General features: G+C 45.3%; 1 protein-coding gene across 7 annotated transcripts in view; it reads left to right on the top strand.

Annotated features, from left to right (window-relative positions):
* The window catches only part of PRKCQ (protein kinase C theta), a 160029-nt gene that overhangs the window by 87419 nt on the left and 56158 nt on the right, over window positions 1-16452 (top strand). For all 7 annotated transcript variants that reach the window (XM_026454801.2, XM_026454796.1, XM_026454797.1 and 4 more), the window contains 4 exons: window positions 6544-6653; window positions 7424-7541; window positions 9068-9228; window positions 14170-14343. In XM_026454801.2, coding sequence (XP_026310586.1) covers window positions 6544-6653; window positions 7424-7541; window positions 9068-9228; window positions 14170-14343 — 563 coding nt within the window. The remainder of the gene's footprint in view (window positions 1-6543; window positions 6654-7423; window positions 7542-9067; window positions 9229-14169; window positions 14344-16452) is intronic.

Below are 16452 nucleotides of genomic sequence, written 5' to 3' on the forward strand. Positions count from 1 at the left end.
TGACGCAAGGTCCTGCACAGAAATTCTGTAACATTAGCTTGAGCTAAACCATTGCTAAACCATTGCTCTGAACTCCAAGTGCCCAGTAAGAGGCCGGCCCAGCTCTAACCACCATTGCCTGTTCTCTGGTCTTTCTTCCAAGGCTGGGATCGCAGCAGAGCCTAACTGGCCATTCATTACCGTTGGGAGTTTCTCAGACCTACCATCAAAAAAGGAAACAAGGCAAGGCTTTCTTGCTGTACAACTCCAAGTTGCTAAGGCGATAATATTTAGAGGCGGAGATGCTGTTACACTAGGATTAAGGACTAGGAAAGAAAAAAAAAAAAAAAAAAACACGAGAACTGACAAGGCACTCTGCTTTCTGGTTGGGAAGAGACAGGGGCAGGGCCCAGAGAATGGAGCCACAAAAGGAGAGCCACCTGCTGCATACAGACAGTTTCTTATTGTTTTCTTCTTCTTTATCTTTTTTATTTTTTATTTTTTTGAGACAGGGTCTCACTTTGTTGCCCAGCCTGGAGTGCAGTAGCTCAATACAGCTCACTGCAGCCTTGACTTCCTGGGCTCAAGCAATTCTCCCACTTCCGCTTCTCAAGTAGCTGGGACCACAGGCATGTGCTACCATGCTTAATTTTTTTATTTTTTATTTTTGAAGAGGGATAGGGTCTTGCTATGTTGCCCAGGCTGGTCTCAAACACCTGGGTTCAAGCAATCTTGTCTCCTCAGCCTCCAAAAGTGCTGGAATTACAAGAGTGAGTCACCATGCCTGGTGAGCATAGACCTTTTCTTATGATGAAGTATTAAATATACAAGCCACTTTATTTTTTCTTGGCAGCCGTATTTTGATCAGTGCTACTGACTAATGTACATCCTCTCTTTTGAGTGATGAGGTACGTGATGGAAGGAGGCACAGCATCTTCCGCATTCTCCCCTTCTTCATCCCAATGGTGTTCACATGTCTGGTGGAACCCAGAGCGACCTCTCAGTGGAGGCAGAAGGGGTTAGGTTTTCAACTCATTACCTAAAGCAGACATCACAGGAAGCCAACTTTAGCCTCAAGAATCCCTTCCTGACCCCAAAGGACACTGGCACGCTTCTCTCTACACCCCTGTTCAACAAGACATGGATAGGCAGGGTATTAAGAGTTCATTAAGAGTTCAGAGGCAAAACCTAGTGTCCCAGCATCCTGACCGTATCCACAGAAACAGGAATAAAGAAATTCTCGCCTCTTGGTTCTCCTGTGATGGTGTCAGGTCGGGTTCTATGTCCTGGGAGCCCGAGAATCCACTTACAAGAAGAGCTGGTCCCAGCAGCGCCGCGGCACAGCTTAGAACTCCCTGGGGGTTCCTGGGCGTGATTGCAGGGCTCTTGTGCCTGCTTCGTTTCATTTCTTTCCTCGAATATTCTTTCCTTTCCGTTCCATTCTGTTCCCCGCTCTCTCCTACCATCTTCATTTCAAGTGCTCCCCTCCCCCTTTTCTTTTGTCCCCCTACTGCCCCTCCCCTGCGCTGGTTTGTTTTCCATTCTTGCTTCTGACAGCCCCCGGGTCCCTGACCCTCCACTGTGCTGTCCCCACACGTGCTGCTCACCCCGCACGCCCGCGTCCTCCTCTCTGGACTCTTCTCGCCCGCTTCTCGGGCTCTCTTCCCTTCCTCTCTGCCTCCCTTTCATCCTGCCTCCTTACAAGCCGTCTTCAAGTAAGGCCTCCTTTAGCCTTTTACCCTGCCTTCTCTCTCTCCGCACGATAATTCCTATGAAAGTAGTCATCCAGAGGGACTCTTTGCCCCCCAAGAAATTGAGTTACGGCCTGATAGGTTGCTAACAAAGACTTATGACCTTGTCGTGGAGATGGTGGTGGCCTTTCTTCACGGCCATGCAAGTCACAGAGAAGCCTAGATGTGGCTACAGTGTTAGGAGCAAAGTAAAACTCCATCCCGCTATGTTCAGTCCTAGCTGACAACCTCACTTTATGTTACAGTGATGGGTAACAAAATGGAGCTGGGGCTCCCCAAGTTAAAACCTAACACCTTCTAAATAAGGCGAATGTGAGTTATGCGAGTTATGCTGACAATGTGGAATTTGCAGCACAATCAATCATAAAAAAAAAAAAAAATCCTTTCTATAGTAAAGATTTTAGGCCAGGCACTATAACACACCTGTAATCCCAGCACTTTGGGAGGCCAATGTGGAAGGATGACTTGAGCCCAGGAGTTTGAGACCAGCCTAGGCAACAAAGTGAGACCCCCATCTGTAGGAAAAATAAAAAAATTAGTTGGGTGTAGTGGTGCATGCCTGTGGTCTCAGCTACACAAGAGGCTGAGGCAGGAGGATTGCTTGAATCCAGGAGGTGGAGGCTGCAGTGATCTATGATCGCACCACTGCACTACAGCCTGGGCAACAGAGCAAGACCCTGTCTCAACAACAATAACACAACAACAAAGATTTTAAATATGCAGAAAAGATTTTGCTTCAGGTGAATTTTTATGGCTATATCTATGCCTATAGACTAGGTCTAGTAATGGTTTAATAGTAGACTGGGCAAGGTGGCACACACCTGTAATCTCAGCACTTTGGGAGACCAAGGTGGGCAGATCACTTGAGGTCAGGAGTTGGAGACCAGCCTGGCCAACATGGCAAAACCCTGTCTCTACTAAAAATACAAAAATTAGCGGGGCGTGGTGGTGGGCACCTGTAATCCCAGCTACTCGGGAGGCTGAGGCAGGAGAATCACTTGAACCCGGGAGGCGGAGGTTGCAGTGAGCCAAAATCGTGCCACTGCACTCCAGCCTGGGCGACAGAGTGAGACTCCATGTCAAAAATAAAAATAAAAAAGTAATAGTCATTTACATAGAAAATTCTGGTTTATTTTATTTTATTATTGAGCTATTTGAAGAAGAGTGGGCCAGTGAAAACTACAGGTGAGGGTTGCCCAAATTTCACCTAAATATTTTAGTATCTACATCTGTGCAGGAAATGATGAAGATGAAAAGGAAGTTGTATTTGTTGAGCACCTACTTGACGCCAGTCATTGTGCTAAGCTTCTTTGCACACACGTGTGCAAATCAGCAGATAAGATTAAGACCACATGATTTCGCAGCACCCAGTGCCTGCTTCTATTACAACACTCTCTACTCACAGACTCTGTCAGCTGGAGTTTGGAAATCTTGATATCTGATTTTTCTTTATTTTAATGGTGATGTTTCTTTCTCTCTCTCTCTCTCTTTTTTTTTGTAAGACAGAGTCTTGCTCTGTCTCCCACACTGGAGTACAGTGGCGCGATCTCAGCTCAGTGCAACCTCCGCCTCCCGAGTTGAAGTGATTCTTCTGCCTCAGCCTCCTGAGTAGCTGGGATTACAGGTGTGCACCACCACACTTGGCTAATTTTTTTTATTATTATTTTTAGTAGAGATGAGGTTTCACCATGTTGGCCAGGCTGGTCTCAAACTCCTGACCTCAGGTGCTCTGCCCGCCTCGGCCTCCCAAAGTGCTGGGATTACAGGTGTGAGCCACTGTGTCTGGACTTTAATGGTGATGTTTCATAAGCAAAATTTGAATTTCTAAAACTAATAATTGTCTTTACACAGTCACATGGGCACACGCTCTCCAGTCCAAGAGGGATCTTTTGGTCACTGGCAGTGGAAGTTAATTTTTAATGCTAGTGTTCTCAGGATTCATGAATCAGAATACTCACCCCAAATCATAGGATCCCTGAGCTAGAATCCCATATAGATCATGAGTTCACTGCTGGGGATCCTTAATTAGGAGCCCCCAGAGCTTGCATGACTTGCCCAAGGTCACACAGTGTCCATGCTGTGCAAGCTGCCACCAGCACACCGTTCTCCACCCACCTGACAGGTGCTCAAGTATTTCCCCCTCCTCTTTCTTTTTCTTTAACATCTCATGTGACTTATAAAAATGAAAGAAAACTTTGGTTTATTTTATTTAAGTTGCCTTCTATAACTAGGTCGTAGATGTGAATTTAAGTTATCGATTCATGCGTGCAAGAAATATTGCTTTCTTTATGACTTTGAGATCCACTTAGTTAAGATTCTCATCTGGTAATTCTTGGGGCCTGCTACCCTTCCCATAATCACGTGAGGTTTTGAGGAGCCATGGGTACAGGGGCCTGGAGACTGGGGAATGTGCTCTAACATCTGATTGCTGTTGGCATCCTCATCTAAGCCCACACTGGTGAAGCCTGTGGCTTTCTGTTTTCACACCATGTATAGAGTTTTGTGATTTTTTTTCAAAGCTGAGGCCCCCATGCCTGGTCCAGTCTCGCTAAGTGTGTTCTGCCATGACCTCTCCTGGTGTTGCTAGCCTCCTAGTCCATCCCTTCCCACATGCACACAGCACCTCCACCAACCTGTTCAGCATTGCCCCTTTACTTCTGCATCCACAAAATCTTGCTCCTCTCTTCCAAAGTCCAGGAGAGGTGAGGGGCACGACCTCCTGTGCTGTCTCCCCTCCCTGCTCTCAGACACATGCCCTTGTCCTCAGAGACAAGTGGCCTTCGGTTCCCACTCACTCAAATTCTTAAAAAATACCTTGTCTGGCTTCCTGCAAGAGATGGCCTGGCAAGGGGCTGGGGGACAAGAGGGACCAGGGAAGGAAAACCATATAGAGAAGAAAAGAAACCCAAAATAATATTTCAACAAACTTGCTGCCACAATTAAAAAACGCAGTAATTATTCTGGAGAAACTCCTTAGTTGGTTTTCTTTCTTTTTTTTTGAGATGGAGTCTCACTGCTGGAGTGCGTAGTGCAATCTCGGCTCCTGAGCTCATGCCATTCTCCTGCCTCAGCCTCCCGAGTAGCTGGGACTACAGGCGCCCGCCACCACGCCCAGCTAATTTTTTGTGGTTTTAGTAGAGACGGGGTTTCACCGTGTTAGCCAGGATGGTCTCGATCTCCTGACCTCGTGGTCTGCCCACCTTGGCCTCCTAAAGTGCTGGGATTACAGGCGTGAGCCACCACACCCAGCCCTGTTAGTTTTCTTTTCAATAGGTCTAGGTAGTTGGCCAGGCGTGGTGGCTCACGCCTATAATCCCAGCACTTTGGGAGACCGAGACAGGCCGGCCACCTAAAGTCAGGAGTTCGAGACCAGCCTGGCCAACGTGGCAAAACCCCATTTCTACTAAAAATACAAAATTTAGCCCAGCATGTGGCAGGCGCCTATAATCCCAGCTACTAGGGAGACTGAGGCAGAATTGCTTGAACCTGGGAGGTGGAGGTTGCAGTGACCTGAGATCGCACCACTGTACTCCAGCCTGGGAGACAGAGCAAGACTCTGTTTCAAAAACAAAAGCTAACAAACAAACAAACAGGTCTAGGTAGCTTCTGACATCCTTAAACCACAGTGCCTGTCTCTGTAAAACAATCACCATTGTCCTTCCTCCGCCTGGGCTGTTGCCCTGGCTGTGAGGAGTGTGGTGTGCTGTTTTCTGAACAGCTCTTGGAAGGGGATCTGTTAATGAAAGTAGAGATGATCATGGGCCTTAGGAATATTATATCCTAAGGAGATTATCAGAAGGAGGATGCTGGGCAGTGGGTGGCAGAAGTGGGCACAGGGGGAAGGAGGGGGAGGTGGAAAGAGGTGCTCCTGCTCCATCAAGTCCTATTGCCATTCTCCGGGCAGTCACACAGGTGTAGCTGCTTCGGGCCTTAGCTTACTTATAAAACTGCCCTATCATATGCCAAGAGAGAAAGACAAAGAGTAAAAGAATCTCAAAACTTAACCATTCCCACCCTCTTTTGTTATTCTTTGTTCCAAAGAAAAGATTTCCCTTTTGTAGCCTCAAATGAATTTTGTGAATTAAATAAATAAAACATCTGCAGGCTGAGGCTGCCTCCTGGGCTTCAACCTAAAGGCTGGGGGAAGCTCCTCATAGCCCAGGTAGGAAAGGGGATGTTTTGGTCCCAGATTGGAGTGGGTAGGAACATTCTTCTGATGCAGTGCAGGTGAGCCCCAAAGTGGGGCTTAGCCAGGAGAGTTCTTTACTTCGCCCAGAAAGAATTCAAGGACCAGCTGTTAGTAGAAGAAAACAGCTTCATTGGCCAACGGTGTTACAGTTCTGTTGGTGTTACAGCTCCATGACTGCTCCTGCAGAGCAGGGCTACCCCAGAGGCAGAGAGTAGCAGCTCAGGGCAGTGCTGCAATCCTGTTTATACCCACTTTTAACTACATGCAAATTAAGTTCCTGGAAAAAGGGTGGTAACGTCTGGGTATTGCCATGGCAATGGTCAACTGACATGGCACGCAGGTGGGCATCTTCTGGAAAGCTGCTTCTGTCCTGTCCCTGTTTTAGCTAGTCTTCAGTTTGGTCTGGCATCTGAACCCCACCTCCAGAGTTGAGTCCCACCTCCTACCTCACTTCCCCTCCAGCACATGGATCATTACCAGGGAGAGCCAGGGCCAACTCCCTCCCAGCCATGGCACCGTAGGCTTCCCTCCATATCCACAAGGCTCTGTCTTACCTCCAGAGAGAGCTGCTGAGCACCAGGGGGTTCTTCCACTCTTGCTCACCAACTGCCTTCTTCCTTCCAGCATGTGGCATGAACGTACATCACAGATGCCAGACGAAGGTGGCCAACCTTTGTGGCATAAACCAGAAGCTAATGGCTGAAGCGCTGGCCATGATTGAGAGCACTCAACAGGTAGGAGGAGCATGTGCCGTGGACACGTTCCCGCCATGGCCACTCAGCAGGGATGTCCATGCCCTGCTCCTTCACCTGTAGCAGCCCTACAGGAAATGCCGGGATGTATTTCTGAGCACTGGCCTTGCCTCTGGCTTTCATCTCCATGCCCACACCGCCCCCCCCATTTGAGATAGTGATTTGATGCATTTGTATTATGCCGAGCTTTATAAAATCTTAAATTCTTCATGGCATGAGCAATGCAGAAACAAATAAATTCATTAAACTTATTGAAGATTCATTGACAGCTTTATGTGAATATATTCGGGTTATAGAATAGCCTAGGGAGAAACACTTATGTGCTAGCATCATCCCCAGAGTCCTCACAGAACACCGAGTCCAGAGCAACTTTTGCCCTGCTGTTTACTGCCTTGGCATTAGCTGAATTCCCAGATCCAAGGAAAACCCCTCTTTAAGACTTGGCATTGCCTGTATCAGCTGTTTTCCCATCCATTGACCACCTGTCCTTATTTGTGATGGAATGACATAGACAGCATGAGAGAATCCTGTCAGCCTCAGAAAAGTGTGAAGGAGAAAAACATGTTCTGCTAATGCGTAAAATGTAGCAGATAGACTCTCCCAGAATATGGAGTTCTAAAAGAATGTTGAGGAAAAGAAGAGTTTCCGTGACCCTATGCATTTAGGAATTTTAAATGGCTTTTGTCCCCATCGTTAGCAGGCTGAGCTGTTCCCTCAATGGTGGGTGGTCTGACTCTCCGTGTGTCATCTAGGCTCGCTGCTTGAGAGATACTGAACAGATCTTCAGAGAAGGTCCAGTTGAAATTGGTCTCCCATGCTCTACCAAAAATGAAGCAAGGCCGCCATGTTTACCGACACCAGGAAAACGAGGTGACTGTCCTCGTCAGCAGTCTAATCAATGTCAGTCATTAATTTCAACCCTAAACTGATGCCCTTGGATTTAAGTTATCAGCTTACCTGGTCTGATAGGTGATCCACCTCCAGCTACCAGTTAAGAGGCTCCCACTCCTTAGAAAAGAAACCAAAACCTTTTATCTTTGTAAAAGGCAGGAGGTGGGGGTTAGAAAATGGGATAGGTCTGGAGGGAACAACCGCAAATGTTTTCGTAGAGTTTCAGCATGTTACATTCTGCCAGTGTCAAATGGTTTTACAGAAATAAATCTGTCTTGAAACTTGATGGTGGGAAGGTCACAGAAGACATTCTTACTCTGCACCTTTGAGACTTAAATTTAAGGGTAGGAAAAAGAAGGACTCAAAGCCACTTTCATGATCTTATGGCAGTTTTTCCAGCCTACTGTTTGAAAGTAGTTCATGAATGGATATGACCCCATGTTTCTGAGACCTGAGTCATTTCAGCATACATTCTAAAATACTTATTGTCCTTGGAAGAGTATGACAGATAAACCTACGGATTTGAAAATATAAAGACTATTGTAGGCAGGGGAAAATTCCTAAAAAGTTCTCATGTTTTCTCTGACTTAAAATCAACTTAAAAATGTAAAAGAAAGGTTTGGGTTACATTTAGGAGGAGTTGCCAGGCAGTCAAGGAGACCATGTCTTAGCAACGATCAACATAGGCAGCATCTTTTTCTTTTTTTGTTTTTCTTTTTTGAAGACAGAGTCTTGCTCTGTGGCCCAGGCTGGAGTGCAGTGGCACAATCTCAGCTTACTGCAACCTCCGCCCCTTGGGTTCAAGGGATTCTCCTGCCTCAGCTTCCCAAGTACCTGGGACTACAGGCTCATACACCCAGCTAATTTTTTGTATTTTAGTAGAGATGTAGAGATGGGGTTTCACCATGTCACTCAGGCTGGCCTCGAACACCTGAGCTCAAGCAATCCACCCACCTCAGCCTCCCAAAGTTGTCAGATTACTGGCATGAGCCACCGCACCCGGCCAACATAGGCAGCATCTTGACTTAAATTCTGTGATGAATGATGCAGTTCAGATCTTTAAAAATCTGCTAGATTTCATTTCCTCTCAAAATTGTAGAAATTGATGCCACCGTGCTTGTGAGCCATGCAAACAATTGAAAATCATTTTTTCCTAAAATTTGGTGAAAATCTCTAGATGCCCTTGATTTGACATTATTAACAGAGCTTGTGTATTTTGCATATTGGAATGTGTTTCTTAAGTTGAGCTATTTCCAGTCTTGAAGAAAGAGACTTAGTCCACACTCCAAATTCCAAATGCCAGGCTCACAGACAGGGGGCGCTGCCCTCACAGACAGATGGAGAGGTATTAAAGCTGCCTGAACTGCAGGAAACCCTCTGAACACTCCCAGTTACTATGATGGAGCCTCAGCATGGGAAGTAGAAGAGAAAGCACATGCTCTAAGTAACTAGAATGGCCCCCATTACTCCATGTTCATTTTTAACCACCAGCTTGCCATTTTCAGAGCCTCAGGGCATCTCCTGGGAGTCTCCGTTGGATGAGGTGGATAAAATATGCCATCTTCCGGAACCTGAACTGAACATAGAAAGACCATCTCTGCAGATGAAACTAAAAATCGAGGATTTTATCTTGCACAAAATGTTGGGGAAAGGCAGTTTTGGCAAGGTAAGCTACTGCACAGGACAACGCTGTGGCCCAGCTCCAGGAACTGATGAGCCAAGTTCCTGGTCAAAGAAACTAAACCCGTGGGGCCACCAGGACTGCATGTGAGTGTCAGAGAGAGCTTTCCTGAGGGGGCTCTGAATAGATAGGGACCCCGAGGACTCTAGGCCTACAGTAGCCTCAGCTTTCTGGAAACCTGTGTCTCCAAAGCTACTTTGCTTGGAGAGTGTACATCTCACACGCCTCTGAGTTTGATGTCTTTGGGCACCAAAGAAATAGGAAGGTGCCTCAGCCACTTCCTGTTTCACACGGTGTTTGCGTTTGTTTCATTTTGTTTTTTCTTCTTTTGCTTCATTCTCAAGCCTGGAGTATTGTTTTAGTTTGTATGTGATTTTTTTTCTCTCTCCATTAAATGTCTTCAGGCTTGTATAAGTTTCCTTGGGGTGCGATAGGGCTCGGCTCTGTGTCCCCACCCAAACCTCACCTTGAATTGTAATAATTCCCAGGTGTCACGGAGGGACACACGGAAGCTGACGGAATCATGGGGATGGGTTTTCCCATGCTGTTCCCATGATAGTCAGTAAGTCTCATGAGATCTGATTATCATTTTTTTTTTTTTTTTTCAGAGTCTCTCTGTCACTCAGGCTGGAGTGCAGTGGCGTGATCTCGGCTCACTGCAAGCTCTGCCTTCCAGGTTCACACCATTCTCCTGCCTCAGCCTCCTGAGTAGCTGGGACTACAGGCACCCGCCACCACGCCTGGCTAATTTTTTGTATTTTTAGTAGAGACGGGGTTTCACCATGTTAGCCAGGATGGTCTTCTTGATCTCCTGACCCTCGTGATTTGCCAGCTTTGGCCTCCCAGAGTGCTGGGATTACAGGTGTTAGCCACCATGCCTGGCAGAGATCTGATGATTTTATAAAGGGGAGTTCCCCTGCACATGCCCGCTTGCCTGCCACCATGTAAGACGTCCCTTTGCTTTTCCTTTGTCTTCCACCATGATTGTGAGGCCTCCCCAGCCATGTGGAACCGAGTCCATTAAACCTCTTTCTTTTATAAATTATCCATTCTTGGGCATGTCTTTATTAGCAGCATGATAACAGACTAATACAGGCTGCTATAACAAAATATCACATACTGGCTGGCTTAAACAACAGAAATTCATGTTCTCACAGGTCTGGAGGATGGCGGTTCACCATCAAGGTGTTGCGTGGGTTGTTTCTTCCCAGGCCCCTCTCCTTGCTTTGTAATGGCAGCCCTCTCTCTGTGCCTTCAATATTATCTTCCTGTTGTGCATGTCTGCATCTAAGTGTTCTCCTTTTTTGAGATGAGGTCTCACTATGTTGCCCAGGCTGATCTTGACCTCCTGAATTCAAGTGATCCTCCTGTCTCAGCCTCCCTAGTAGCTGGGATTACAGCTGTGCCACCACACTCTGCTTAAATGCTCTCTTCTTATGAAAACACCAGTCATATTGGATTAGGACCTGCTGCAATAACCTCATTTAACCTTAATTATCTTTTTGAAGGTCGTGTCTCCAAACACAGTCACATTCCGAGGTACTGGGGATTGGGACTTCAGCATAGACACAATTCAGCCCATAAGAAAACTGTAGCTTGAGAGTCCTGGAAAAAAAATTGTAGAGAAAGTCTCTCCTTTAAATTCTTCCTGCCGTACATGCAGGTGGGGAGTTGTCTCCATCACTCATAGATGACACGGAGAGGAAGGAAGGAGCGAAAGGAGGACAAGCAATAAAATTATATATACAGGAAACAAAAAAAAAAAGAAGGGGGAGGTGAGAAGAAGGAAGAAGAGACAATTTAAGAAATTATAACCAACTATCGGTGACTGACTGTAGAAAATTTTCAAGCAGTCAAGTGATTTAAGGAGGGATGGTATGGAATACAGGCTTTTAGGTAATTTTGATATTAAAGATATCTCATGTATTAATGGGGCTCCTATTTGTTTTACATTCTTGGATGGGACTCCTAGGAAAATTTTAATCAGAGTTGACTATTCCATGAATCTGTGCAGCCAAAGGCAGTATTATACACTACACCTGCTCACCAGACTTTGGCAGGATGTCTTACCCAGTTTATTTAATATTAAACAAACTAAAATGCAACTGAGCAGTTGCCATAGCTGAAGAATATTGTGCTCCATTTGGGGTTTGGATTTAAACACTGATGCCTTTCAGCAAAATCTACTCTGTCCAGCACATGGTAGCTGATATTCATGAATTCTTTTCATTTCCACAATAATATGAACCACAGCAGGCTCATTTGGTGCTAATCTGAGTGTAATAGACAATTTTACAGCCAGTCTTCATTATAATTTAGCAGCAATTAATGTGCAATTATAACCTGTTACCAAAAATTGAAAGTACATTACATAGATGGAAATTGTCTTTTCGACTTCTTAGTTTATGGCTGGTTTTAAGATGTTTTACTGAAAGAAGCAATTACTAAAAGTACTTTTAATTGTTAATGAAATGTTTATCTTTCTTTGTTCCCATGTGGATTTCTACATTTGAATAAGGTTAATAAGAAAGACGTTAAGTTAAACCTACAAGCCTTAGTATCCCAAGGCGCAGCGGGGAGCCCCAGGTTTCCCCCACTCCATGTCCAAAGTCATCTACTTCTTTTCATCAGGACCCTGAGTCCCTACACATGGAGAGGAGAGGAGGGGGAGGTATCAGAGCAAGATAGGATGGCCATGTTTCTCTTTCTCACAATGCTGAGAATACTCCAAAACTTGTCTTTTCTTTTTTTTTTTTTTTTTTTTTTTTGAGACAGAGTTTCGCTCTGTGGCCCAGGCTGGAGTGCAGTGGCCGGATCTCAGCTCACTGCAAGCTCCGCCTCCCGGGTTCACGCCATTCTCCTGCCTCAGCCTCCCGAGTAGCTGGGACTGACTACAGGCGCCCGCCACCTCGCCCGGCTAGTTTTTTTGTATTTTTTTAGTAGAGACGGGGTTTCACCGTGTTAGCCAGGCTGGTCTCCAACTCTTGACCTCAGGTGATCCACCCACCTCAGCCTCCCAAAGTGCTGGGATTACAGGCTTGAGCCACCGCGCCCGGCCCAAAACTTGTCTTTTCTCTCTCTTCTGCCTTTATATGGAAAGTATGTTTCCTCACCAAGACCTCTATACCCTTGTTCTCCTCACACAACTTTTAAGCCTACAAAAACAAATTGTGTGTTCTCTGGGGATGTGAGCATCATTCATTTGCCTGAATTCCCATCTAAGTTTCATCCCTTCTATCAAGTCAGCTACCACCAAGCCACGAACCTGCACCATCGTGTTTTAAACCTAGACTCTCGCGTGTTCAGGGCTGTTGTAGCATCATCGACTTCGGTCTTTCCCAAAAGTCAAGAAAAGAAACAAATGACAAATGACTGAATTTTAACAACTGTGATTCAGAGATCATTTTAGAGTCTACTTTCCCAGGTCTCATCTTACCTGACTTTCACAACAGTCCTGTAAGTTAGAGAATGCAGTAATTGGAAACTGAAGCTCAGAGGGGCTAATTCGTCTGCCCATATTTCCACAGTTAGTAAATGTCTGTGAAATAAAACTAGAGCTAGAAATTTCCGTCTCCAAATGCCATGCCCTTACCATTGACAACAGTGTGTTGCTGCATCATTTGCAAAACCTAAAATTGTTGAAACCCTCCATCATATGCCATCTGGTGTCTTTTGATATAAGAGCCACGAAATCAAGTGGGAAAAGTAAATTTTGGAGTTAAATCTTCCCTAGTAGCTCCAAGAATCTGAGAAAGTTATTCTTTGAACTCGGTGTTTGTTGTTGGTGTTGTTAACTTCTGTCTGGCAGAGCGTGATGAGCTAAGAATTAAATTAGATAATACAATTAGGTCGCAAGTGTAAAGTAGGTAGCAGAGTGTATGACACATAGAAGGGCATAAAATGTTTCATTCCCATTTTGGTGTCCTTTAATATAAGAGCCACGAAATCAAGTAAACTTCGGAGTTAAATCTTTCCCTAGTAGCTCCAAGAATCTGAGCAAGTTATTCTTTGAACCCAGTGTCAGTCACATTGTAGGACCTACTATGTGCCATACTCTGCTATGAATAATTCATTGGTGTGTTGTCAGAGAACATGGTGATTATTTATTTTTTTTTTTCTTTTGAGACAGAGTCTCACTCTGTCACCCAGGCTGGTGTGCAGTGGTGTGATCTCGGCTCACGACAACTTCCACCTCCCAGGTTCAAGCGATTTCCCCACCTCAGCCTCCCGAGTAGCTGGGACTACAGGCGCCCACCACCATGCCTGGCTAATTTTTGAAATTTTTTTTTTTTTAGTCAAAGACGGGGTTTTGCCATGTTGGTCAGGCTGGTCTCGAACTCCTGACTTCAGGTGATCCACCTGCCTTGGCCTCCCAAAATGCTGGGATTACAGGCGTGAGTCACCATGCCTGGCTGCTGTTTTTGTTTGTTTGTTTGTTTGTTTGTGTGTTTGTTTTTAAGTACACAAGGAGAACTGTATCCCTCCATTCTTCTTTTGGCCTGGAAAAACTGGGTAAAATATAAAGCTAGGATTTATGTGCACTTGCAGTGATGTTTCAAGTACAATTTCTCCTCTCCACATTCAACTCTTCTTTCTTCACTGTGCACTCTATCTCTCTGGATTTTTATTATACCCTCACTCAGGCCCCTGAGCAGGCAGGGCACACTTTTAAAAACCCATTCAATTGCTTAATAATTTTGTGAAACCCTTGGGAAGAGTACAAAGATAGTATGAAACAGTGATGTCATGTCCGAAACCAGTGAAGTGCTCCATTTTGTCTCAGGAATGACCTGTGCAGGATGGGTGGGGGTTGGAGAAGGAACCTCTTTTCCCACCCAACACAGGTGTCTCTCAGGACTCTGTCTCTTTTTTAAGAAGTAGGAATCCAAATTCTAAAATAAAGTTACTTCTTCCCTTTCCTTCTAGGTCTTCCTGGCAGAATTCAAGAAAACCAATCAATTTTTCGCCATAAAGGCCTTAAAGAAAGACGTGGTCTTGATGGACGATGATGTTGAGTGCACGATGGTAGAGAAGAGAGTTCTTTCCTTGGCCTGGGAGCATCCGTTTCTGACGCACATGTTTTGTACGTTCCAGACCAAGGTATGGCTTCTGCTCCAACAACCCTATTTCCCCCTCTAACCTGTCTCAGCGTGGTACCTCCAATGGCGCCCTCGTTAGGAGAGGCGGGTCGTTGCCTCCATATTTACCTTACATTTCCGTGCACCTGCCATCCATCAAAAAAGTTTCATCCCTTCTACACACCATGGAAGTTTTACTTAGAATGTTTCAATGTCGTCGATTGGGAAAGATCTTTACTTCTAGATTTGTTTGTCTGTTTTCCTGTTTTTTAGAATTTGGTTTCATTTAGCATAACAACCGGGCTTCTCAGCAGTCCGTGACTTTGGGGGAAAATGTGACAACTGTTTGTTCATCTGCCCTGCATGTATTTGAAGAGATAAAAGTTGGAAAATAGATCAAAATGCACGTACACTATTATTTTTCTCTTCAAGACTGGCAGAAAAAGCAGCCTTAGAGTGGGCTCGTCAGTGAGCAAGCTCCTGAGCCGGGAGGTGGAGGTTGGATGCGTCTGCATTCCCACTCCGCGTTGGGACCCTTTCCTTAGGCTGAATTTGCCAGAAGGCTGTGCTGTTCTGGGAGGACTTGCATTCTGCTCTCCTTTTTCCTTTAAAAAAAAAATCCTTTTCTTTTCGGACTCAAAATTGTTCAGGATCATTGTAGAAAATGTTTATAAACTCAAAGAAGAAAATCACTTGTAATCCCACCACTTAGATATACTCGCCATTAATACTTTGAAGTTTCTCCTATAGATTCTCTCTGCAGTGGACTTTTAAAAACAAAAACAGCAACCCGCTATAAATATCTACTGCTCGGTACTCTGCGTTTGTTACACTCTATTTTGTACATTTTCTTACATCTTTGGACATTCTACAACGTGATTTAACTAGAACATCTCTAATTTTTTGTTCTGATTTAAATAACACTAAAATGAACATCCTCAAAGATTAGTTTTCACACACACGCATTATGATTCTTCTCACCTGGTTTGTCTCCTCTCTGCCACCCCGCCCCAGCTGTCCACCACCTGCACTAATTCGCAGTCCCAAGTGGGACCATTATGACTAAGGTCCAAAGAACACGAGGGGTGGAGGCTTTTCCATTTTCTTTTTTCTTTCTTTCTTTCTTTTTTTTTTTTTTTTTTTTTTTCTTCTTTTTGAGTTGGAGTCTCACTCTGTTGCCCAGGCTGGAGTGCAATGGTGCCATCTCAGCTCACTGCAACCTCCGCCTCCCAGGTTCAAGTGATTCTCCTGCCTCAGCCTCCCAAGTAGCTGGGATTACAGGTGTGCACCACCATGCTCAGCTAATTTTTGTATTTTTAGTAGAGACAGGGTTTCACCATCTTGGCCAGGCTGGTCTCAAACTCCTGATCTCAGGTGATCCACCCCCCTCCACCTCCCAAAGTCCTGGGATTACAGGCGTGAGCCACCGTGTCCAGCCCTTTTCCTACTTTCTATCTCAAGCCATGATGACTGGAGAGTGAATGAGAGAAAACTTCCCAGGTGGCTTGAGCCATGGGAAGAATTAATGAGGGAACCAGGGAGTGAATGAGGAAAGTGGATGGCAACTGGGGCATCCATCACCACCTCTGCAGTTCCCAGTAGATTCTCAGCAAATGTTCAATAACCAAAGCAATGAATAAATGCGCTTACCTAAGATAAAGAGAAACCAGACCATGGCAAAGCACTTACTGAGCATATGCTGGGCTCAAAGCACTGTGGAGGATACAGAAGTATATAATACAGCTCCCGACCTTGAGAACTTCACACTCTGATAAGAGTCAAGGCTATATTTCTAACAGGATGAGTAGTATTAGATCAGAAGGCAGACACAAAGTACCAGAGCTGAGAGAAACTAGAAACGGGAATCTGAATGGGCAGAAAGGGTCTTGGGCATGAAAGATGCAGCTGCAGGAGAGGAAGGAGAAAGCAGTGAGGTGTCCTGATCAGCTATTTAGGAGAATGCAGGCCCACTTCCTGCTGCAAGAGCAGGCTGGGACTTCCCATGATGAAGGCTAGAGAGATTTTGCACTAGAAACTCCTCCTGGAGATGATAAATACCCATTGGCCTGGGAAGGTGAAAGTGTGTCACCTGCAGGCAAAGGGACAAACTCTGCCACCGTCTCCATGCTGT

The sequence above is a fragment of the Piliocolobus tephrosceles genome, chromosome 9 (genome assembly GCF_002776525.5).
Source record: "Piliocolobus tephrosceles isolate RC106 chromosome 9, ASM277652v3, whole genome shotgun sequence".
NCBI lineage: Eukaryota > Metazoa > Chordata > Mammalia > Primates > Cercopithecidae > Piliocolobus > Piliocolobus tephrosceles.